The sequence below is a fragment of the Pseudonaja textilis genome, chromosome 5, assembly GCF_049901715.1.
Source record: "Pseudonaja textilis isolate UNSWEBS1 chromosome 5, rPseTex1.2, whole genome shotgun sequence".
Lineage (NCBI taxonomy): Eukaryota > Metazoa > Chordata > Lepidosauria > Squamata > Elapidae > Pseudonaja > Pseudonaja textilis.
In genome coordinates this window covers 21,445,117-21,469,465 of record NC_141994.1, presented here as the reverse complement: position 1 = coordinate 21,469,465, position 24,349 = coordinate 21,445,117, and the positions used below count along the sequence as shown (strand labels likewise).

The 24,349-nt window shown below is 44.7% G+C and overlaps 1 protein-coding gene across 4 annotated transcripts in view; it reads left to right on the top strand.

Moving 5' to 3' along the window:
- Positions 1–24,349, top strand: part of TSPAN9 (tetraspanin 9) — a 104,890-nt gene that overhangs the window by 2,727 nt on the left and 77,814 nt on the right. For 2 of the 4 annotated variants that reach the window (XM_087934297.1, XM_087934296.1), the window contains exon 2: positions 23,249–23,320. The exons of 1 other annotated variant lie outside the window; for it this stretch is intronic. Coding sequence is in view for 1 of the 3 variants with exons in the window: in XM_087934294.1 (XP_087790420.1) it covers positions 20,454–20,469; positions 23,249–23,320 (88 nt within the window). In the remaining 2 variants the exon portion in view is untranslated. Of the gene's footprint in view, positions 1–20,380; positions 20,470–23,248; positions 23,321–24,349 lie in introns of those variants that run through there. One more of the 4 variants, XM_087934294.1, reaches the window with a different exon arrangement.

The window sequence follows — 24,349 nt, the reverse complement described above, 5'->3', positions numbered from 1 at the left end:
AGCGTCCCGCCTAGCAACAGAAATTTTGGACTCAGTTGGGGTCGTAAGTTGAGGACGACCCTGGACCAGGTATTTCTTATGCTACCTATTATCCAGCCTTCAGAGGTGGCCTTCAGCAGGTCCTGACCAGTTCTGGAGAACCGGTAGTGGAAATTTTGAGCAGTTCGGAGAACCGGCCAATACCACCTCTGACTGGCCCCGCCCCCATCTCTTCTCTGCCTCCCATTGAGTCCCAGCTGATCGGCTGGGGCTTCTTTGGTTGCCCTGCACAGGAGAACGGAGCTGGAAAGCAGGTTAGTGGGGTGGGGAGGGAATGGAGATTTTGCAGTATCCTTCCCCTGCCACACCCACCAAGCCACGCCCACAGAACCTGTGGTAAAACTTTTTTTGATTCCCACCACTGTAAAACACATGTGGACTGTGCATTATCTATTCTGTAGGGCTATATACAGAATTTCTAAAAAAATCACAGTGGAAAGAGAGTGTGTTGGTTTGTTGCTATTCCTTAACAGTAGGGTAGTGCACTTTATTCAGAAAATGATACAGAATTTCCGTTAGCAATGTTTCTAGTCAGAGGTGGTATTCAGCAGGTTCTGACCAGTTCTGGAGAACCAGTAGTGGAAGTTTTGAGTCATTCAGAGAACCGGCAAATCCCACCTCTGACTGGCTCCACCCCCATCTTTTCTCTGCCTCCCATTGAGTCCCAGCTGATCGGCTGGGGCTTCTTTGGTTGCCCTGCACAGGAGTATGGAGCTGGAAAGCAGGTTAGTGGGGTGGGGAGGGAATGGAGATTTTGCAGTATCCTTCTCATGCTACGCTAACCAAGCCACATCATGCCCACCAAGCCACGCCCACAGAACCCGTGGTAACATTTTTTGAATCCCCCTGCTGTTCCAGCTGTGCCATGGCTTGATTCCTCTGGAACCATCTTCTGGATGGGAAGGGCTGTTTTGCCTCCTCCGTTCCTGGGCTCCAGTCACATGGCTTGGCCACTGGACCGGAGCACAGAACGCCTGCGGAAATTTAATCATTGACTGTGCTTTCTGCCCTGTTCTTTTTTAGTTCAATGACTCGTTTCCTTTTTCAGAATTGTAACTCAAGTATTTCTGGAGGCCAAAAAAAAAAAACCCCAACGCAGCGGTCTTCAGCTAAGCTAAACTGAATTTAAATGTGTGGCACTCAAGCGATGTTTTATATCTTGCGGCTTCTACATTCCTCTAACTTTGGGTGATGCTGAACAAGCATCTCTGTTCAACCCAATTTGTCAGCTCTGTTTCGTCCTCTGGGTTCTGTACACCTTTCCCCCTATCAATATTTCCGTTTTCACCAGGAAGTTCCTGTCCCTGTACGGTCAATCTGTTTAGGATATCCTGTTAGATGTCTATGGAGATTGTCAGTCATCCAGGTCATGGTTGTCCCAAAGGTGCTTTTCCCAGAGGCAACTGGACTTTCTGGTTTTTCCTTTAAAGACGTTTTGCTTCTCATCTAAGAAACTTCTTCAGCCCCGACTGGATGGTGGGGAATGGAAGGATTTATATTCCTTGCAGACAGCTGGTCATTTGCATCCTTTTTGAGGGTTGTTGAGGCCACTTGAAGGTTTGTCTGTGTCCTCAGGGTCACCTGTGTCCACTGCAGAAAACATCCTGCAGAAAGTACATCTTTCAGCAGTTCCAAGAAGGCTCCACATACCCATTATGCACTACTCAGGTGACCCTGAGGACACAGACAAATCTCCAAGTGGCCTCAACGACTCTCCAAAAGAACACAAATGACCAGCTCTCTGCAAGGAATATAAATCCTTCCGTTCCCCACCATCCACTAAGAGCTGAAGAAACTTCTTGGATGAGAAGGGAAACGTCTTCAAAAGAAAAAACAAACAAACAGAAAGTCCAGTTGCCTCTTGAAAAAGCATCTTTGGGATATCCTGTTAGCCTCCCAACCCAGCCCAGGGGTGACCAAATCTGAATCTGCTTAGCTTTCCAAGATCAACCAAGGTCAGCTAAGGATCATAGTACTAAAAACATGAGGCTGGAAATCACAGATTTGCATGTGTGAATACATCAGTAAATGAATAGTGAACATACCATTGTTGTATTAATTTAATTCACCGGTGTCATTCAGATACGGTTTAAGGAAATCTGTGAAAATGCCAAATAATTGCTATTTGTTGTTATTTATTTTTATCCATGTTTATTATTTTTATATATGATTCACAGTGGCGAACATATCTAATATTCCTTCCTCTTTCTATTTTCCCAACAACAACAACCCTGTGAGGTGGATTGTGCTGAGAGAGTGATAAGTGCATGGTCACCCAGCTGGCTTTCATGCCTAACATGGGACTAGAACTCACCATCTCCTGGTGATTGGCCCAAAGTTACCCAGCCAACTTTCATGCTTAAAGAAGGACTAGAATTCACTGTCTCCTGGTGATTGGCTGAAAATCACCCAGCCAGTTTTCATGCCTAACATGGGACTATAACTCACCAACTCCTGGTGATGGGCCCAAAGTCACCCAGCCAGCTTTCATGCCTAACATGGGACTATAACTCACCAACTCCTGGTGATTGGCCCTGCTTAAGGAAGGACTAGAACTCACCAGCTCCTGGTGATTGGCCCTGCTTAAGGAAGGACTAGAACTCACCCTCTCCTGGTGATTGGCCCAAAGTCACACAGCCAACTTTCATGCCTAACATGGAACTATAACTCACCAGCTCCTAGTGATTGGCCCAAAGTTACTTAGCCAACTTTCATGCTTAAGGAAGGACTAGAACTCACCGTCTCCTGGTGATTGGCCCTGCTTAAGGAAGGACTAGAACTCACCCTCTCCTGGTGATTGGCCCAAAGTCACTCAGCCAGCTTTCATGCCTAACATAGAACTATAACTCACCAGCTCCTAGTGATTGGCCCAAAGTTACTTAGCCAACTTTCATGCTTAAGGAAGGACTAAAACTCACCCTCTCCTGGTGATTGGCCCAAAGTCACACGGCCAACTTTCATGCCTAACATGGAACTATAACTCACCAACTGCTGGTGATTGGCCCAAAGTTACCTAGCCAACTTTCATGCTTAGGGAAGGACTAGAACTCACTGTTTCCTGGTGATTGGCCCTGCTTAAGGAAGGACTAGAACTCACCCTCTCCTGGTGATTGGCCCAAAGTCACTCAGCCAGCCATTAATAGAACTGGATTGGCCCTGCTATGGAAGGACTAGAACTCACCCTCTCCTGGTGATTGGCCCAAAGTCACTCAGCCAGCTTTCATGCCTAACATAGAACTATAACTCACCAGCTCCTAGTGATTGGCCCAAAGTTACTTAGCCAACTTTCATGCTTAAGGAAGGACTAAAACTCACCCTCTCCTGGTGATTGGCCCAAAGTCACACGGCCAACTTTCATGCCTAACATGGAACTATAACTCACCAACTGCTGGTGATTGGCCCAAAGTTACCTAGCCAACTTTCATGCTTAGGGAAGGACTAGAACTCACTGTTTCCTGGTGATTGGCCCAAAGTCACCCAGCCGGCTTTCCTGCTTAGAATTAGAACTCTACCTCTCAATTTCTAGCTTGGTGCCTTAATCACTAGACCAAGATGGCTGCACATTTCATTGGCTAAAAACTTGCAATTTTGCTCATATATTTTGCACCCTAAGCAGATGTTAAATATTAAAAAGAAGCTTTATCTAAAAAATAATAATAAAGTGTGCCTCTCCCTCACCCTAACTCACCAAAGCCATCTTTGTTGTATCTCCCTTGATCTGACTACTGAACAAATTAAAGACAGATTGCCCTCCCAAAGAGTGGGTGTTCCGAGCGCAGAGTCCAACACTCCTTCAGGCAAGAGCAAGGCAAGGCGTGTGGCATTTGGCTCCCAGAGATGGAGAACCGTACATCTGCAAAACAGCTGTGCCCCTCCCCCCATCCCTACAGCCTGTATATATCAAACCAGCTTTTTTTTTTTTTTTGGTCAAACGCTTTCCTGAAATCAAAGCATGTGACGTCTCTGGCATTCCTGCTATTTATGAGAGACGTCGTGCCATCCAAAGCACGGAATAAGGTTTGTCTTCCAGGAATCACTGCTTTATTTTTCAGAATAATGGACAGATTTCTTTGTACTTGGCCCTAGGATTTGTTCAAGTATAGGTAGTCCTTGACTTTCACGTTCATATACTGACCGTTTGAAGTTACCATTTGAAGTTACAATGGCATTGAAAAACGTGACTTGTGAACGCTTTTTTTTCATGCCTACAAACATTTGCAGCATTCCCCTGATCAAAATTCAGAGACTTGGCAGCTGGTTCCTATTTAGTTTACTTTTAGGTTTAGTTTTAGGTTTAGTTTAGTTTACTTGATTATCATTGCATCTTGTACAATGAAATCAAACACCATTTTCTGTGCATATCATGACCATGAAAATAAACACAAACACACATCCTTCACACTCCACACATTGAATTGAAAACTCCTGATATTGCATTCGTATTGCACTATACAATAGAATTCAATAGAGTTACCGCCCTGGGATAGAAGCTGTTTTTCAGCCTATTTGTCCTTGTTTTTATTATCCTGTACCGTCTGCCAGATGGTAATAGTTCAAAAAAAGGGTTCCCAGGATGAGATGGATCTTTGAGAATGTTTTGAACTTCCTTGAGGCAGCGGGAGCTTTAACCGGCTCCAGCTGTTCTTCTTCCCCACTGATCTCTGACTCAGAAGGCAGCTGATAACTGTCGGACAGCCCTGGCCCCATCTCTGCCTCTGATGCAGAGCCCTCATCCGAGCCTTCTCCAGACTCCAGGACTGGCCCAGGTCCCTCCCCAACCTCCTCACTGCCTGACTCTGCTGCGAGCTCCGCTAGTTGCAGGCTAGCCACAACAGAAATATTCAACTAAAAATAGAAATACTTGAAAACTTGATGAGTTGTGATAGGTTCTTGGAAAGTTATCTGTAGTGAATTTAAATTCCTTTTAAGAGGCTCCGATAAGGGGGTGGGGGGGAGAAAGAAATCTAATTTGGCACTCTCTCAAATTATTAGAACTAGATAAATTTTGCTTCCAGCCATTATTTGTTTTAACTGAAGTTCGTAGATTAAAACCCGGATGAAGCTCCTGACAAGTTATTTTTCTTCTAAAGGCCACAAAACTGTTTTTAGGGTAATTGAAGAGATTTCCAAGCAAAAGAATGAACGGCCGTCATCATGCTGAAGTCATCGTGTAAGTGGATGGCTCAGTTAGTTGAAAATTCTTCTTTGTTAGGCCGCAACCATTCCAATAATTTAATTATCCAATGTCTATTCTGAAGCTCAAATTTTACAAATAGTCCTTGACTTATGATTGAGGCCCATAATTGAGCCTGGAAGATATGGTTGTAAGGTGTGCCAGTCATTAAGCAGAACACCATGTGGCCACGCCCGATTTTACAACCGTCCTTGTAGCGTGAACACGGCAGTCATTAAGCAAACTCATTGTTTCTTTGCTGAAACAGGAAGTAAATTAGAATTAGAATGAATTAGAATTAGGATTCTTTATTGGCCAAGTGTGATTGGACACACAAGGAATTTATCTCCGGTGCATAAGCTCTCAGTGTATATACAAGCAATAAATGATCAATCATGAACAGGGGTGGGTTTCTACCGGTTCTGTCCACCTCTGTGGAACCGGTAGCTCTGAAAGAGCAGCAGACATAGAACCGGTTCTATGTCTGCTGATGTTTTTGCCCACTCACCCACCCGGGCTCTTACCTCATCTTTATTTCCTGATTTTTTCAACTTCAGCTGCCGTGCAAGGCACAGCTGCAGTTAAAAAAGCAGGAAAAAAGGGCTTTTTGAAAGGCTGCTTCTCTGCACGCAGCATGCTGATGACGATTTACAGGTGCGCACTGGCAGCGTGCAGGGAAGCACATCGTAAATCGCTGAACCTCGTAAATGACCGAACTGGTAGTTAACCCTGTCGGATCCCACCCCGATCATGAACATAGTCATTGTAAAAATATAATAAATACGTTTCTGGTTTTTTAAAAAAGCAACATTTTCAATCACAGTTACGTGATTGTAAGATGTCACAAATGGGCAGGGGTTCGGGAGAGATCTTAGCTAAGATTCTGTGCTGCTTGGAGAACTCCCAAATCCCACTTCTGGCTGGCCCTGCCCACGCAACCCCTCCCCTCCCAAGAGTCCCCATGCGGCCTGTTTTGGATGCAGGTAAGTGCAGGATGCACACGGAGGCTCGGGGAGGGCGAAAAACGGCCCTCCTGGAAGTTCGGGAAGGCTGGAAATGGGCCCGTTTCAGCTTCCAGAGAACCTCCGGAGCCCGGGGGCGGCCATTTTCACCCTCCCGGAGGCTCAAACGAAGCCTCTGGAGCCCAGGGAGGAAAAACTATTCGGAGTTTTGCAGCGTTAATTCAGTGTCAGAAAAATAAACACAGGTGGCTGGTGCTTCATTTAACGTCTTTATAAACGTAATAAGTAAGTTTTACAAACCAGTTGTAGATTTCTCCAACATGGAGCAAACTCAGACAGAAACATGTTACAAGCAACTTCAGCAGCACCAGCAAAGCATAGAGAGAAGCAGTTTCATTTTCAATAGATAGACTCAGAGCTTAGCATAGCTGCAGAGTTGCAGAGCTTAATATAGAGCCACGCCTAGGCTACTTCTAGTTTCAGTTTCCACCCTAGGCTACCTCTAGTTTCAGTTTCCAAAACAGTCCTCATTGGCTGACTTAGTTGCTATGCCTATTCATTGGCTGACCTTGTTACCAAGCTCTATCCCAGTTCATGAATATACTCTGACAACCTCCTGCCTTGGTGCAGGAGGCCGACTAGGCCACGCCCACCATGGCCACGCCCATCCAGCAACCAGACAGAGAACCTGTTGCTAAAATTTTTGAAGCTCACCCCTGCAAATGGGCGTAAATGGGCCTTAGTTGTTGGGCACCCAAAATGCAATCACATGACCATGGGGAGATGGGAGTGGCCATTGAAACTTCACATCTGGGTTATAAGTGGGCCTGGGGAGGTCTATTGAAACTTCAAAGGACTGGTCATAAGTCAAGGACTAGTTGTTTCTACCTCATTCATAAATGTGTTACTGGACCTGTACAGACAAGGAGGGGTAGATTTCGGTCCAGCCAACTTTGGCTGTTGAAAGGAACAGCCAGGCTGTCAGGGTTCCAACTGATATGCCCATAGCAAACAGAACTCCAAGGCAGGTGGGTTCCTCAAATAATAGTTTTATTGGACATATCATATTGGCACAAGCTTGTGAAAACTGAATGTTCCTGCGGTTTTCACCTAATTAAGAGTTTCCCGCCCTTTTTCCAAACACTCAGTCACATCATCCAATCAGGATGCCATCCGGTTGCCTGGTAACATCCCTCCTCCCCCCTCTGACCATCTGTGGAAAATGTCCTTGGTTCCCAGGAGAATGTATTTTGTTTTGGCTACAAAACCCCAGCTATCTTAATTCCCTATCCCTCAGCTCCAGCGTGGCAACCAAGAAGCCTCAAAATGGCTCCGGCCAGGTCAGCTTTAGGGTTGACACAGTCTCTTTAGTTGCGGTATCATGACAACCTTGGGTCTGATCCACTACTGATACTCCTCAACTTACAACCATTCATTTAGTGATTGCCTGAACTTACAACGGCACTAGAAAGAGTGACTTTAGACCGTTTGCGGCTATTTCAAGAGCTGTGGTGGCATAGTGGTGAGAATGCAGCATTGCAGGCTAATTCTGCTGACTGCCAGCAGTTCGATTCTGACCGGTTCAAGTCTAAGTCCTATTGCTATTCCTTCCTCCCTCCTTCCCTCCCTCTCTTATTTCCTTTCTCATTCTCCTTTCTGATGGTGCAGTGGTTAGAGTGCAGTGTTGCAGGCTGACTCTGCCCACTGCCAGCAGTTTGATTCTGATCAGTTCAAGGTTGACTCAGCCTTTCATCCTTCCCAGGTTGGTAAAACAAGGACCCAGATTGTTGGGGGCAATAGGCTGACTTTATCAACTGCTTAGAGAGGGCTATAAAGCACTGTAAAGTGGCATATAAGTCTAAGTGCTTCCTTCCTCTCTTATTCCTTTTCTCATTCTCCTTCCTGGTGGTGCAGTGGTTAGAATGCAGTATTGCAGGCAAACTCTGCCCACTGCCTGGAGTTCGATCCTGACCAACTCCAGGTTGACTCAGACTTCTATCCTTCTGAGGAGGGTAAAATGAAGACGCAGATTGTGGGGGGCAAGAGGCTGACTCTGCAAACCGCTTAGAGAGGGCTGTAAAGCACCGTGAAGCGGTATATAAGTCTAAGTGCTATTGCTATTGCAACATCCTTTCCGCCATGTGATCAAAATCTGGATGCTTAGCCACTGGCACGCATTTATGACACCGTCCTGAGATCACGTGATCACCTTTTGCGACCCTCTGACAAGCAAGGTTGGTGGGGAAGCCAGATTCACTTAACCACCGTGTTATTAACTTCATGACACCAGTGACCCGCTTAACGACTGCGGCAAGAAGGGTTGTAAAATGAGGCAGAACTCATTTAACCAACTGTCTTGCTTAGCGATGGCAATTTTGGCTCGAATAGTGATCTAAAATAGAGGACTAACCTGTATTCAGCGTGTCTAAATCTTTGGGCCCCTGTAAAGGATCCCTTTTGATTCTTTAATCGCATTCTTGGGAATCCTCTACTGCAGCTTCCCCATGGCGTGCTGTGCTTTGTAGATGTATTCGGTGTGCAAGTGTCAGATTGCGGGAATTCTTTATTACTTCATTTTGATGCGAAGCTGACCCCTCCGGCTGCTTTAATGTGTCCCTGAAGGTTAAGGATAAAGCTGGAAAGGGAAATACTATATACCCACCTGGACCGTTTGTCAGGAAATGCGGGATATATAAATCAAAAGGAAAAACAAAATAGCTTGCTCGTTCATCCCAGCCATTCTCTGATGGGAAATGACAGCTGTACCACTCACGGACTTCTGCTCAATTACTGTGCAAAACCAGGAGGTGGAAATAAATATATACGCTGTCAGATGTTATCAGATTGATATCCTTCGGGAGACCCTTCTGGGCAGGGATACGGTTGGGTAACCAAGGCCTACATTTTCTCACTGGTAAGAGCAATGAGAAAAATGCTTCCTCGGAGCGCTCCAGAGAGACATTCCCCTACTCCGTCCAGGGTGTTAAAAATGTAATAAACACACTTTTCTTTAGAACAGAAAGGCTGGGGATTGACAGCCGTGGAACACAGCTGCTTTTCAGTGGCTTAAACCAGGGGTGCGGTTCAACTGGTGTAACAACCGATTCGGCGAGCATGTGCTTCATGCGTGTGCGCACCAAACATGCATGTGATGATCTAGGGTGGGGCACAAAGTCAGCACAGTCAGATAATCAGTAGGAGTCCCTTTATTAGCTCCAACTTTGCCCCCAATGTCCTAGTTATCTTCTGGGCTGGAGAAAAACTCTCCAAGGAACAGCCTTTGGCTGCAGAGAATCAAGTCCAAAATGTGGTCAACAAAAACTGTAATTATGTCCAATCAATGCAAAATGAGGTAATTAGTTTGATAGGGCAGGAGAAGGGATTCCAGACTTGAAGGAACAGCTGTAATTCAACATGGTTGGGAGGATGCCAGGAATGTAGATAGCCTGCCGCACTCAACATGCATCTCTTAAATTCTCTTCCTTGGTTAATGAAGGGAATCAGGGCCCTTTCCTCCCCCGTAAGCCACGCAACCCACATTGCTCTCTTCTCCATTCCTTCCTCTGTGCCCCCAGGATGAAGGGGGTGGGCCTGGGTCTTCCTCTGAACTCCTTCTCCCTTGTTCTACCTCTCCCCTGCTCTGCTCAGCCGGACTTTGCCCTTCCCCAGTTTCCTCCACAACCAACAAAGCCACACTCCCACTCCCTGTCAGCTGTTCATCTTCCTCCTCAGATTCAGACTCTGACAGAGGCACTTCGTGCACACGCACTTCGTGCACATGCAGAGCATTTGCTACTGACCTTCTGCAATCCCTGTGTCAAACAGCTAACACATGGCAATCTGATGTGTCGTGCGAATTAGCTGAGCTTGAAAACCAGGATATACAGCACAGGCTAGAGTCCAGGCGGATGGGTGGACGCAACAGCTGATCGTTGGAGCGAAAGAGTTTGCTCCCAGCAGATCTTTGGAGCAACTGGTTCTCTCGTACCGGGCTGAACCAGTAGAGTCCTGCCGCTGGCTTAAACACTTTTATATCAGTACATTTCAACCAAGAGTTAGTTACAGGTAGTCCTTGAGTTACAAATATTCATTTAGTGACCATTCGAAGTTACAACGGCACTGAAAAAAGTGACTTATGGACCGTTTTTCATATTTATGTCCATTGCAGCCTGCCCAGGGTCACGTGATTAAAATTTGGATGCTTGCCCACCGTCTCATATTTATGATGGTTACAACATCCTGGGATTCGTGTCATCCCCTTTTGCGACTGTATCTTCTTTGTCCTTTATTTTGAATGTCAATCTATCGATCTCTGCACAGTCTAATATTTATCGAATTACATCCTCATCTGATGGGGTGTTCTCATTTTTCCAATATTGTGCAAATACAATCTTTCCTGCTGTCAATCATGCAAAACTAGATATATAATCCCTTTATCATAGCCTTCCGTCAGTACACCCAACAAAAAATATTTCTGGTTTCAGATCTATATGTTGCTTGATCATCTTTTCCAACCACGTATGTATTTTCGTCCAATATTTTCTTGTTTTCATACAAGTCCATCACATGTGATAATAAGTACCTGGGGTCTGATTATACTTCCAACACTTGGCGGACATGTTGCTAAACATTTTTGCTAATCTTGCCAGTGGCAAGTTCCACCTATAAAACAGCCATGCGTCATTGATGGCCCTGTGTCCACTGAAGTCTCTGAGGTACAGCTTTTATGGGTTGTAAAACAAACATTTTTTATTTGTTTTGCAATCTCATCTTTTAAACAAAAAAGGGACAATAATAGCCAGGCGACTTTGGCTTACAGGGAGCAACAAACAACAGTGGAGATCTTTGTAAACTTGTAAACATGGGTTTAGGACGAGATCTTCAGCAAACACAGTTTCTGTTCCTGACCACGATCACATGCGGTTTAATAATGCTCTTTTCTTTTGCTGTGAGCCTTTCCTTTGATAGCAACTGAAGAAGGCTTGATTGACTGGACGATTCAAATGATTTAACAATGGATGTTTGTCCACAAATCATGGCTTAGAGTCAGCTGGTACCGGGCATTTATAAAGGAGGAGAAAAGTTCAGGAAACGCAGCCATCAAACCTTGTTTAATCGGGAAAGCCTCCACTGCGTTCCCATTGCTGAACGCAGCTTAAAAAACGGAGAGGCATAACTTCTGAGCAGCTTCGACATTTCTTAGGAATTTATGGCTTTACACGTTGAAATGCACAATCTGCAGTTTCAATCTTTTTAAGTAACAGATACAGTACTGCATTAGGCACAAGAAAAAGGTACAGATAATCCTCAACTTATGATCACCATCAAGCCCAAATTTTCTGTTGTTAAAGTGAGATATTCATTAAGTGCCCTTTTAGAATAGAATAGAATAGAATAGAATAGAATAGAATAGAATAGAATAGAATTCTTTATTGGCCAAGTGTGATTGGGCACACAAGGAATTTGTCTTGGTGCAAATGCTCTCAGTGTACATAAAAGAAAAGATACATTCGTCAGGAGTTGAGAATCATAAGGTGCAACACTTAATAATAGTCATAGGGTACAATAAGCAATCAAATCATACGAGGAAACAGTCAATATAAATTCTAAGGATACAAGCGACAAAGTTACAGTCATACAGTCACAAGTGGGAGGGGATGAGTGATAAGGAGTGGTGAGAAGATTAATAGTAATAGTAGTGCAGACTTTGTAATAGTTGAACAGTGTTAAGGGACTTATTTGTTTAGCAGAGTGATGGCATTCTATTCTATTCTATTCTATTCTATTCTATTCTATTCTATTCTATTCTATTCTATTCTATTCTATTCTATTCTATTCTATTCTAAAAGGGCGCTTAATGAATATCTCACTTTAACAACAGAAAAACTGTCTTTGTGTCTAGTTGTTCTGATGTGCAGTGCTCTATAGTGTTGTTTTGAGGGTAGGACTTGAAAAGTTTATGTCCGGGATGTGAGGGGTCTGTAGATTTTTTCACAGCCCTCTTTTTGACTCAGGTCCTCCATGGAAGGCAGGTTGGTAGCCATTGTTTTTTTTGCAGTGCTAATTACTCTCTGAAGTCTCTGCCTGTCCTGTGGGTTGCAGAACCAAACCAGACCATTAGAGGTGCAGATGACAGACTCCATCATTCCTCTGTAGAACTGGATCAGCAGCTCCTTGGGCAGTTTGAGCTTTCTGAAGTTGGCGCAGAAAGAACATTCTTTGTTGTGCTTTTTTGATGACGTTTTTGATGTTAGGTGTCCATTTTAGGTCATTATGACTTTCCTTGCCTCGGTTGTTATGTGAATCACTGCACCTGATAAGTTACTAACCCTGTTGTTAAGCGAATCAGGCTTCCCCATTGACTTTTCTGGCCAGATGGTCGTAAAAGGTGACCTCGGGACACTGTGGTGGTCATAAGTACGAGCGAATGGCCAAGCCATCTGAATTTTGATCACATGATCATGGGGATGTTACAACGGTTGTAACTGTGAAAAATGGCCATGTCACTTTTTTCTGGGCCCCTGTAATGTTGAACAGTCATTAAATGAACTATTGTAAGTCGAGGACTACTCATATGCATAGTTGAAAATGTGCAAAAGACTTTGAAGTTTGAAGGTTGGCTAAATTTATGAAAGGGAAAAATGGAAAATGAGAACAATATAGACCAGTGGCCACCAACCGGTGGGCCGGGGACCGCTGGTGGTCCACGAGAAAATTTTGGGGGTCCACAGAGTAATGTTCCCCCTAAAGCAATTAATCTAGGCTGTGAGGGAACACAAGGCTGCTCTGCCCACATGGCCCACCCACTCGCTGTCCCCCACTCTTCGGCTGAGCGCAAACCTTACCTTGAGAATAGCCATGCAAGCTGGAACTGGAAGGCAAAACCAATGGTGAGGGAGGGATATCCGCCCTGGGGTGACTTACTGACGTTGGTGGGAAAGTCGGTGCCATATTCCAGAGCTGCAGTAGTCACAGGACTGGCCCTTTGGTCATCCTGGAGTAGCTGCTCCTCCACCCGGGTGTGCTGGCCTGCCATGGACTGGAGGAGCTGCTCTGGTATGACCAAAGGGCCAGTCCTGTGACTACTGCAGCTCTGGAATATGGCACTGACTTTCCCACCAACGTCAGCAAGCCACCGTCAGTCAAAATTCACATTAGCGGTCCGCGGGATTTGAAACTATGAGTTTGGTGGTCCCTGAGGTCCAAAAGGTTGGTGACCCTTGGTACAGACATGTTGCAAAATTTGACTGCAGTAGACATTTAAAGCACCACAGAATTAATCCTTTCCATTATTACAACTTGGCTAGCCATCACATGAGCCTTTTAAAGGAACGCATATTATGCCACCCGTGGTAAAGGACAGGAAGCAAAAGAAATTGGAGAAGGGGATAAAGAGAAAACACAGACTCACTAAACTCAATTTATATCCACCCCGCTCCTATAAGCATCCCCTGTTTACTATTTGGCACACAGCTGTGTTTTAATGACCTCCACGCTACACCAATTCACAACTGTCTTTCCCACCCACTCTTTTTAAGGAATCTTCTCAGCTTCCTTTCCATTCATATTCAGGTCCTCGCTCCTCTTGACATTGCAAATCTTTCATCTCTCACCAATGGCGCAGTGTCAGATGCACCCACGTTCAAATCCCTACCCAACATGCTTCTGTCACTATCAGCATCTTTCCGCGTATATCATAAATACATTAAACAGCCAAGAGGACGTAGACTCTTGCCTGACACCCTGTACCAATCATTAAGCATTCTCTTTATTCTTGCGCAAAGTTTATTCTGCACACGGCGGAAGGCGGGACATGGAGGGATGGATGGAAACGAATCCAGGAGAGAAGCCATCTAGAACTAAGGAGAAATTTCCCAACAGTGAGAATAATTAAGTAGTGGAACACTTAGGCAAGAAAAAAGCCAAAAGCCCACATACAGACTGGATGAAGCCGGGCACAATAGCAGGAACTGGGAGAGGGAACTTGGAGTCTTAGTGGACAACCAGCTAAATAGGAGCCAGCCGTGTGCAGCAGCAGCAGCCCAAAAAGCTAATGCAATCCTAAGTTGTATTAACAGAAGGATACAGTCAAGATCAAGGGAAGTACTAATACCACTCTATAAAGCCTTAGTAAGACCACACCTAGAGTACTGCATCCAGTTTTAGTCACCGCACTATAAAAAAGTTGTTGAGACTCTAGAAAAAGTACAAAGAAGAGCAACCAGGATGATTAGCGGATGATTGAAGGCTAAAACATATGAAGAATGGTTACAGGAACTGGGCTTGGCTAGTCTAGGGAAGAGAAGGACCAGGGGAGACATGATAGCAGTCTTCCAATATTTGAGGACTGCCACAGAGAGGAGCGGGTCAAGCTATTTTCCAAAGGACCCAAGGAACAGACAAGGAATAATGGATGGAAACTGAACAAGGAGAGATTCAACCTGGAAATAAGGAGAAACTTTCTGACAGTGAGAACAATCAACCCATGGAACAGAAGTTGTCTTTGGAAGTTGTGGGAAGGCCATCACTTGAGACTTTCAAGAAAGATTGGACTGCCATCTGTCAGAAATGGTGTAGAGTCTCCCGCTTGGGCGGGGGATAGGACTAGATGACCTACAAGGTCCCTGCCAACTCTGATTATCTGTTATCTGTTAGAAGTTGTGTCTGCTCCATCAGATCCGTTGAAGTCTGTCTGTCTTGTTGGGTTGCAGAACCAAACCAGACAGTTATAGAGGTGTAGATGACAGACTCAATAATTCCTCTGTAGAACTGGATCAGCAGCTCCTTGGGCAGTCTGAGCTAGATGCAGTATTCCAGGTATGGTCTTACTAAGACGTTACAGAGCAGTATTATTACGTCATGTGATCTTGATTCTATGTCTCTGTTCATGCATCCTAAGATTGCATTGGCTTTTTTGACTGCCGCCGCACACTGCTGGCTCTTATTTAAATGATTGTCTACTAGGACTCCAAGATCCCTCTCACAGGTACTACTGTTGAGGCTGGTTTCACCTACCTGTACTTTTGGTTTTTCTTGTCTAAGTGCAAGATCTCAGTTTTCTCTACACTGAATTTTATTTTGTTGGATAAAGCTCAGCGTTCAAGTCAGTTGAGATCCATCTGGATATTTGAGCCTATCTTCTGGGGGTGTTGGCTATTTCTGCCAGCTTAGTGCCATCTGCAAATTTGATAAATGCTCCTTCTGTTCCCTCATCTAAATGGTTTACAAAAATATTGAAGAGTATTGGGCCTAAGACAGAACCTTGTGGTACCGCACTGCTTTCTTCTCTCCATGTAGATGTAGTTCCATCAAAGACTACACATTGAGCTCAGTTCGTCAGCCAGTTACAAATCCATCTGGTGGTGATGCTCTCTATCCCAGTGGTCGCCAACTGGTGGGTCAGGGACCACTGGTAGTCCACGAGAAAATTTTGGTGGTCTGCAGAGGAATGTTCCCCCAAAGCAATTAATCCAGGCTGCATGGGAACACATGGCCTGCCCACCCGTTGGCCCCCACCCTTCAGCCGAGCACAAACTATACCCTGAGTAGAGCCACGTGAAGTGGATCTGGAAGGTAAGACCAACAGTGGAGGAGGGAAATCCTCCCCAGGGTGACTTGCTGACGTTGGTGGGAAAGTCAGTGCCATATTCCAGAGCTGCAGTAGTCACAGGTCTGGCCCTTTGGTCATCCCGGAGCAGCTCCTCCAGTCCATGACAGGTCGGTGCACCTGGGTGGAGGAGCAGCTGCTCCGGGATGACCAAAGGGCCAGTCCTGTGACTACTGCAGCTCTGGAATATGGGACCGACTTTCCCACCAACCTCATTAGTGGTCCGTGGGCTTTTAAAATTATGAGTTTGGTGGTCCCTGAGGTCCAAAAGGTTGGTGACCCCTGGTCTATCCCACATTGTTCTAGTTTACCCAGAAGGAAGTGGTGGTCTATTTTGTCAAATGCCTTACTGAAATCCAGGTATATTATGCTCACTGCATTTCGCAGGTCCACTAATTTAGTCACTTTGTCAAAGAATGAAATATGATTTCTGTTTTTGACAAACCCATGTTGGCTTCGGTTAGCAAACCATTCTGGGAGAGGCTTACACCTAATGCAGCAAAATGTTGCTACTTTTAGCCAAATTACCGTAATTCATCTCTATTAGTTGACAGATATTGCAGAGTGCCCCAGAAATTTAAATCAAAGAGAACTAATCAACTGGTGGTGAATGTCCCTGTATAACTGGCAATACAGAAAAAAACATGGATTGTGGTTTCTATGGCATCCATACCACAAGGGCACTATCGGGTTTCGTATGGGGTTTGCCTGTATTTCTGTTCCAGGACAGCTGTGGGGTGATCATTAAATCCAGCTAAGGATAAAGCTGTCCTAAATTTGGGGACTGTGACATGATACAAGTATGAGGCTGGTTTAGAAACTGAATTCCACTCTGCGTTTTCTCTACTCCTTTTAATTCTGATGTCCTTGTTGTCTTTGACCACATTTCAGGAGATCAAGGAGACAAATTCCTCGTGTGTCCAATCATACTTGGCCAATAAACCTATTTTGTTCTGTTCCATTCCTGTCCATTACATTCCATATTTTCTATTCTGTTCTGTTCCATTTGTTCCATTGTGTTCCCCCCATTCTGTTCCATCCCATCCCATTTCATATTTTCTATTCCATTCCATTCCATCCCATCCCATTCCATATTTTCTATTCCATTCCATACTTTCCATCCCTTTCCATATTTTCTATTCTGTTCTATTCCATTTGTTCCATTCTGTTCCAACTATTCTGTTCCATCCCATCCCATCCCATTCCATCTTTTCTATTCCATTCCATTCCATATTTTCCATTTCATCCCATCTTTTCCATTTCATCCCATCCCATTCTATATTTTTGTTCTGTTCTGTTCCGTTTGTTCCATTTTGTTACATCCATTCTGTTTTGTTCTGTTCTGTCCTGTCCTGTCCCATCCCATTCCATCCCATCCCATTCCATATTTTCTTCCATCCCATTCCATATTTTCTATTCCATTCCATTCCATATTTTCCATCCCATCCCATTCCATTCTATATTTTCTGTTCTTTCTGTTCCATCCATTCTGTTCCGTTCCATCCCATCCCGTCTGGTCCCATCCCATCCCATTCCATACTTTCTGTTCCATTCCATTCCATATTTTCCATCCCATCCCATCCTCGGTATTCCATTCCATATTTCCCATCCCATTCTATTCTATATTTTCTGTTCTTTCTGTTCCATCCATTCTGTTCTGTTCCGTTCCATCCCATCCTGTCCGATCCCATCCCATTCCATATTTTCTATTCCATTCCATTCGATATTTTCCATTCCATCCCATTCTTTGTATTCCATTCCATATTTCCCATCCCATTTCCATTGTATATTTTCTGTTCTGTCTATCCATTATGTTCTGTTCCATTCTGCTCCATCCCATCCTGTCCGTTCCCATCCCATCCCATTCCATATTTTCCATTCCATTCCATATTTTCCATCCCATCCCATCCCATCCCATTTTTTATTTTCCATTTCATATTTCCCATCCCGTTCCATATTTTCTGTTTTGTTCTGTTCTGTTCCATTCTTCTGAACAGAATGCACAATCTTGCTCTCACCTTCATTTTTTTTTGCAGGTCTCCTCTTATCTGATCTTTCTCATCTATCCCTTTCTGCCCTTCATCCTCACAGCCCACCTCCTGCCTCTCATAGTTATCTTTCATCTCCCATCCAAATTCTAACCCAACCCACTCCTGCTTAGCTTTCTTGGGATTTAGCCCAATTCGCTTCCGGTGAAAAAAGAAGAAATATCTGTTTCCGTCGGCTCGCTACCATTTCTGTGATTCAAATCCTCAACAGCAGAAAGCATCGTGTAAAAGCCTTAAATATTAACATAATATAATATTAACTAATTTATAAGATAATATTGTATAATATACTATTACTATTTTATCATTTTATTATATGATTCTCTTTTCTATTAGTTTTATTTTAATATGAGGTTTTTATATTCTTGTAAGCCACCTTGAATCGCCATCTGCAAATAGACAGCAATATAAATCTCCTAAATAAACAAACAAATAAAATAACAGTCATTTGTGTGGAATGGTATTGGGTCTCCTGCTTGGACAGGGGTGGGATTAGAAGACCACAGAGAAAAGTAAAGTCCTACATTTAGGCAAGAAAAAACCAAAAGGACACATATAGACTGGGTGAAACCAGGCTCAATAGCAGGAATTGTGAGAGGGATCTTGGAGTCTTTGTGGACAACCAGCTAAATAGGAGCCAGCAATGTGCAGCAGCTGCCCAAAAAGCTAATGCAATCCTAAATTGTATTAACAGAGGGATACAGTCAAGATCAAGGGAAGTACTAATACCACTCTATAAAGCCTTAGTAAGACCACAGCTGGAGTATTGCATCCAGTTTTGGTCATCACATTATAAAAAAGATGTTGAGACTCTAGAAAAAGTGCAGAGAAGAGCAACCAAGATGATTAGGGGACTGGAGGCTAAAACATACAACGAACGGTTGCAGGAACTGGGCATGGCTAGTCTAGTGAAGAGGAGGACCAGGGGAGACAGGATAGTAGTCTTCCAATATTTGAGGGGCTGTCACAGAGAGGAAGGGGTCAAGCTATTTTCTAAAGCTCCTGTAGGCCAGACAAGGAATAATGGATGGAAATTGAACAAGGAGAGATTCAATCTGGAAATAAGGAGATACTTTCTAACAGTCTAGAACAATCAATCAATGGAACAGAAGTTGTGGGAGTGTCATCACTTGAGACCTTCAAGAAGAGACTGGACTGCCATTTGTCAGAAATGGTATAGGATCTCCTGCTTGGGCGGGGGGTTGGACTAGATGACCTACAAGTTCCCTTCCAACTCTGATTATCTGTTATCTGTCCCTTCCAACTCTGTTATTCTGTTATTTAAGGCTTCTTGTATAAAGCAAGATTAGAAAAAACTTGATTTCCCCCCCCCCCCCGCATTGCCCTCCTCCCCTCCAAATACAGATGGCCAAATTGCACACTAGATGGCAGCGGAGACAAATCCGGAGCTTGAAACAGCAGGAACAAAAATGCAGGCGAAGCTGTCACAATCAACATTTGCACTATTTCATATTTATGAAAGTCTGCCAGGGAAATCCGAGACCCCCCGGGGGAATTGATGAGTTCTCTATCTCAGCCGGCCGACGACAAAGATTGAAGGCTGGTCAGAGGCTTCGAACCAGGCTGCTTCACAGGGCCTCATGACGGGATTCGAAACGGTGGCCATCCTTTGGTGCGGCCTCCCCCAGGCTACCACCCACCCCCAACCTCCCCGTTTTCTGTCCATCCATGCGTGTGTGCTCGCATTAGGAGCTGCAGCGAAGTAAGCAGGCTGCGCGCACACACACACACACACACACACACACACACACACACTCTCACCCTCCCAAGCTGGTTGGGGGTCTCCTTGGACAGCTGCCAGAGCCTTCCCATACAGACAGTTCCCTGGATGCTTCCTGCAGTCCTCCATCAACGGTTTTTTTTAATTGAATGATAAAGTATTATAAAACACAAAATGAAAAATAAATAGAAAAGCAGCGGGGAGTTAAGGGCAAAGAGAAGTGAGGAAAGATAAGGAAGAAAGAAAAAAGAAGCATTGACTTTAGATTCTCTCTGTTATGCTAAAACAAGGCACTGACATCAAATCACAACTTTTTGCTTTTCCTTAATACTACAAACAAGCCATTTCTAGAAAGATCTATCTGTCTAACCGGTAAAACCCAAAGTCAGAGTTTAATTCTTCTCCACTTCAAGCATGAAGTTCAGAAGTGGTTTCCATGTGGAAACAAAAGTACTTATGTTTCTTTTCCTTAATTAAAATAATCAATTTTGCCATTTCGGCCAACTCCATCCACTTCTGCAACCATTCGTCCAGTGTCCTTCCATTTTTGAGCATACAATAGTCCTGCTGCGGTCAACATATATAATAACAATGTTCCAAGTTTCCACCCCAATTCTTTTTCCGTTAAACCCAAGAGGAAAAAGTTCTGGTTTCATTTTTATCTCCATTTTCAAGGTGCTTCCAGCAGTCCTGACTTCTCGAGCCACGTGAGAAGTTTTTATATCCAAAATATATATTTTATTCTTTTGACTGTTTTCCATCTTTCCTTGAAACATAAACAGAATCCACAATGGTCCGAAGAAATCGGTGTCTCCGCTAGATAATTGTGCAGTCAGGCTGAAACTAAATTAATCAAGCAAAAATACCCTGTTTCTGCAAAAATATGACCTACCTTGAAAGTAAGTCCTAGCTTGATTTTTACATGTGCGCTCAATATAAGCCCTATCCCCAAAATAAGCCCTAATTAAGATCCTGCCCACTCCAAGTGCACGGGTAAAAATTTAGCTAGGGTGGGGATGAAGGGGTGGTGGTGGTGGAGCTGCCCTACTACTTTCCTTTGGACAGTTGTCAGGCATCGCACACCCCAACACCTGCCTTGCCGGCCCATTTCTTCTGCAGCCAGCAAGGCTGGCAAGGCTTTCCTGAAGGCCTCTGTAGCTGATAACAAAGCTCAGGATCGATCCAGAGCTCAGTTATTGGCTGCAGAGGCCTTCAGGAAAGCTTTGCAGGCCGCAGAAAAAGAAATTCCTGAATGCCTCTGATAGCGAAAAGGAGGCCAGGGGTGATGCACGCAAGTGAGGTTAGTCATTGGGTGACATCCCCTGAAAATAAGACCTGGTGTCTTTTTTGGCGGCAAAAAAATATACGGCAGGGTCTTATTTTCGAGGAAACAAGGAAGCAAATGGGAAATGCTTTACTGAAACTTCCTCAAACCCACCAAATAAGTTACCCAGACCTAATCCATACATCAAAGGAGAAGGTCTGCAAACACAGATAGAGTTAATGAAATTAGGTCTCCCGACAGAACTGCATGTTCACAAGGATAAACATACCCCCACACACACACAAACACACACACACCTCTTAAGTGTTACCCTAGAATCAACACGTAGACACTTCCACACCCCGGACAAACTCTTACCTATAAAAGTCTGCCCCTGTGCCCCATTTTTTGGCAGCTGCCCCTAAAAAGTGAACGGTTTTGCTTTTGGGAATAAATAGCTGTTCGTTCCTCACAGCTGCCTGAATCTCATTTTTATTTAGTCTTGCATAGCCCTGGCTTGAGCCAGAACCCCAAATTATTATTCTTCTCACAGCCAGGAGTGGATTTTTGCAAAATTGTATAAAAAGAGGAAGGCTAACTAACCCCCCTTTCATCCCAAAGTTGCTTTTTCCAAAAGGCAGAACGACTTTCTTGATTTTGTTCCCTTTGAAAAAGCCTTGCTTCTCAAAGAAAAGCTTCCAAGATAAAACCCAAGAAAGCCCAGTTGCCTTAAAAAAAACAACAACACTTTGGAGACAATTATGACCTGGGTGATTGAGAATCTCCATAGATATATAACCGTGATGGCGAACCTACAGAACATGTGCCACAGGTGGCATGCAGAGCCATTTGTGTGGGCACGTGTGCTCCAGCTAAATGTACCTGCACTGTGCATGCATGTGCCTCCCAGCTGGTTTTCGGCCCATTTGAGGACTTTTTCGCCCTCCTGGGGGCTCAAGGGAAGCCTCTGCAGCCTTTGGAGGCCGAAAAACAGACCTTCTGGAAATACCAGAAGTGCCGAAACCGGAAGTGCCGAAACCGGAAGTGCCGAAATGGGCCCATTGTTTGGCCTCCAAAGTCTGCAGAGGGTGAAAACAGCCTCAAACGGCTGAAAATCAGCTGGGAGGTGTGTGCATGCATAGTCCAGGTAAGGGGATGGGTTGTGCGGGGGGACGCATTGCATTGTGGGTGCTGGCATGTGTGCATGCGCTTTCGACACACTACAACGAAGAGGTTCACCATCACTGATATATATCCTCCTCTTCCTTTTACTATTTTTTTATCGGTGATAGGCTGCTGCTGGTTCAGACTGGTTCGCCCGTACTGGTAGTTCCGACCATGATGCTATCCAATCCTATATATCTGGCTTACTCACCCCATCCATGCAGGCCAGCTGATTTCTACACCTCGTTCACTCTACTCACTGCAGCTGCCGAGTGCAGGAAATCTCCATGTTTTTTCAGCCATGCACATTTTCAGTTCTACGCTAGGTGAACCAGTTGTTACGTTATATGCAGCCCACCTCTGTTTTTGTTCTGACCCGGGCTTCGTAAATTGCAATCACGCACAAACTTATTTTAAAAACAAGACTTATTTTATTGCAATGCTGGGAATTGTTTTCATTCTCAGCTGGAATTAATCTCAAATAGTCCCCCAAAATAAGCACACACCTTTCAGTTCTGTGAAGTGCTGCCAAAAATAGAAGTATCAAATTAACTAGAAAAGAAACCAACTGAAGTACAAAAAAACCCAACCAAATTACAAAGAGCTTCAAGAATGACTCTGAACCGATCAAACTACTTTGCTTCCTGCAAAGGTTTTGTCATCTTGGACTGACTTTTATTCCTTATGGGAGGGCTAATCTCCCACCTCCCAGCCTTATTCCCGAGTCGCCCCTGTTGTTTCTGCTGCTTTCGCCTTCTAGCAGCTCTGCACATATGCGCACTGGGACCAGGCTCCCCTGGGTCCTCTGCCTTGCTGCTGCCAGACTCCGAAGGCTCTGGAGTTGGCACACAACTCCCAGATGGTCCTGGCCCCATCCCTGCATCGGATGCAGGATCCTTGCCCGAGTCCTCTCCAGACTACCTGACTGGCCCCCGTTCTTCCCCACTGTCTGATTCTGCTGCCCTCTGCACCGGCTGCCGGCTAACCACAATAATTTTTAACCCTTTTGCTTAGTTTTTGGCTGGGTTTGCACAACATGCCAACCTAGTTTAAAACAAGTCTGCGGTATCCGGGGTTCACGATGTTGTGGGAATGTAACTTTCAACTAGCAGGATGGACACAGGGGAAACCAACCAGCCCTTTTGATTCCTGTGGCTTAGCTTAGGGCATTGTCACCACATGTGTCCGTGCTAGACTCAGAGTTTGTCTGTGTGGTACTTAACTTTTGTGTGTGCGCCTCTGTGTTGCAGGAGAAAGAGAGAAAAGCTACAGCCCATTGATAAGATCCATCCAGCTAGAGACCAGAAGTGACGTTGCAGGAGGTAGGTTCCCATATTTGCTATTTTTAAAGGGTGCATTTGTAGTTTTGGGCGCAGGAACTGTTGGGGGCTCTGACCGCTTTCCTTTTTGGGGGTGCTTCTCTGCTGCGTAGCATGGAACCCCTTTCTAAGCCTGTTGGGTTCCATTTTTAAACACGCCAAAAACACCAAAGATGTTTTTCCAAAAAGCATAGGACTTTTAATGTTTTTTTCCTGTTAAAAACATTTCACATCTCATCCAAGACGCTTCTTCCATTCTGTCTGAACAATGGGGAATGGAAAGAACGAGCCCAAAATTTATGCTGTTAAATGAGACATTTGTGAAGTGAGTGTTTGCCCCATTTTCTCGCCAGGTTTGTGAAGTGAATTCCTGCAATTCTTAAATTAGTAACCTGGTTGTTAAGTGAATCTGGTTTTCCCCAATGACTTTGCTTGTCAGAAGGTTGCCAAGGGTGCGGGGGTTGCATGAGCATGGGAGACTGCAACTGTCATAAGTGTGAGTCCATTGTCAAGCATCTGAATGTAAATCACACGAGCATGAGGATACTGCAGTGGTCACAAGTGTGAGAAACGGTCCCTTTTTTCAGTGCTGTTGTAACTTGGAACCACTAAATGAATGGTTGGAAGTTGAGGAACAATCTGTATTCTTTGCAATAGACACAAGGAAGGTTGCTTCTTCTGCTGGTTGACTCAGATGCCTTCAGGCTTGGCTTCTCCGGTCAACATCGGTGTCATGCCCCTGTTGTAATCTGATTCTGAGGGGGAGGTCAAACAGTTGACAGGGCATGGGAGTGTGGCTCTGGTGGGTGTGGAAGGGCACAGTCCGGCTGGGCATTCAGAGGAAGACCCAGGCCCACCCTTTCCCCATCCTAGGGCATGCAGGGAGGAACGGATAAGGGAGCAACGTGGGTTACGGGGGAGAAAAAGGCCCTGATTCCCTTCATTAGCTGCAGCTGGGAAAACAGGATATAAAGGGTGTTTGCGCACAGCACCTTGCTGGAAGCAAAGCATGCATTATCTTTGTTTGTCAAG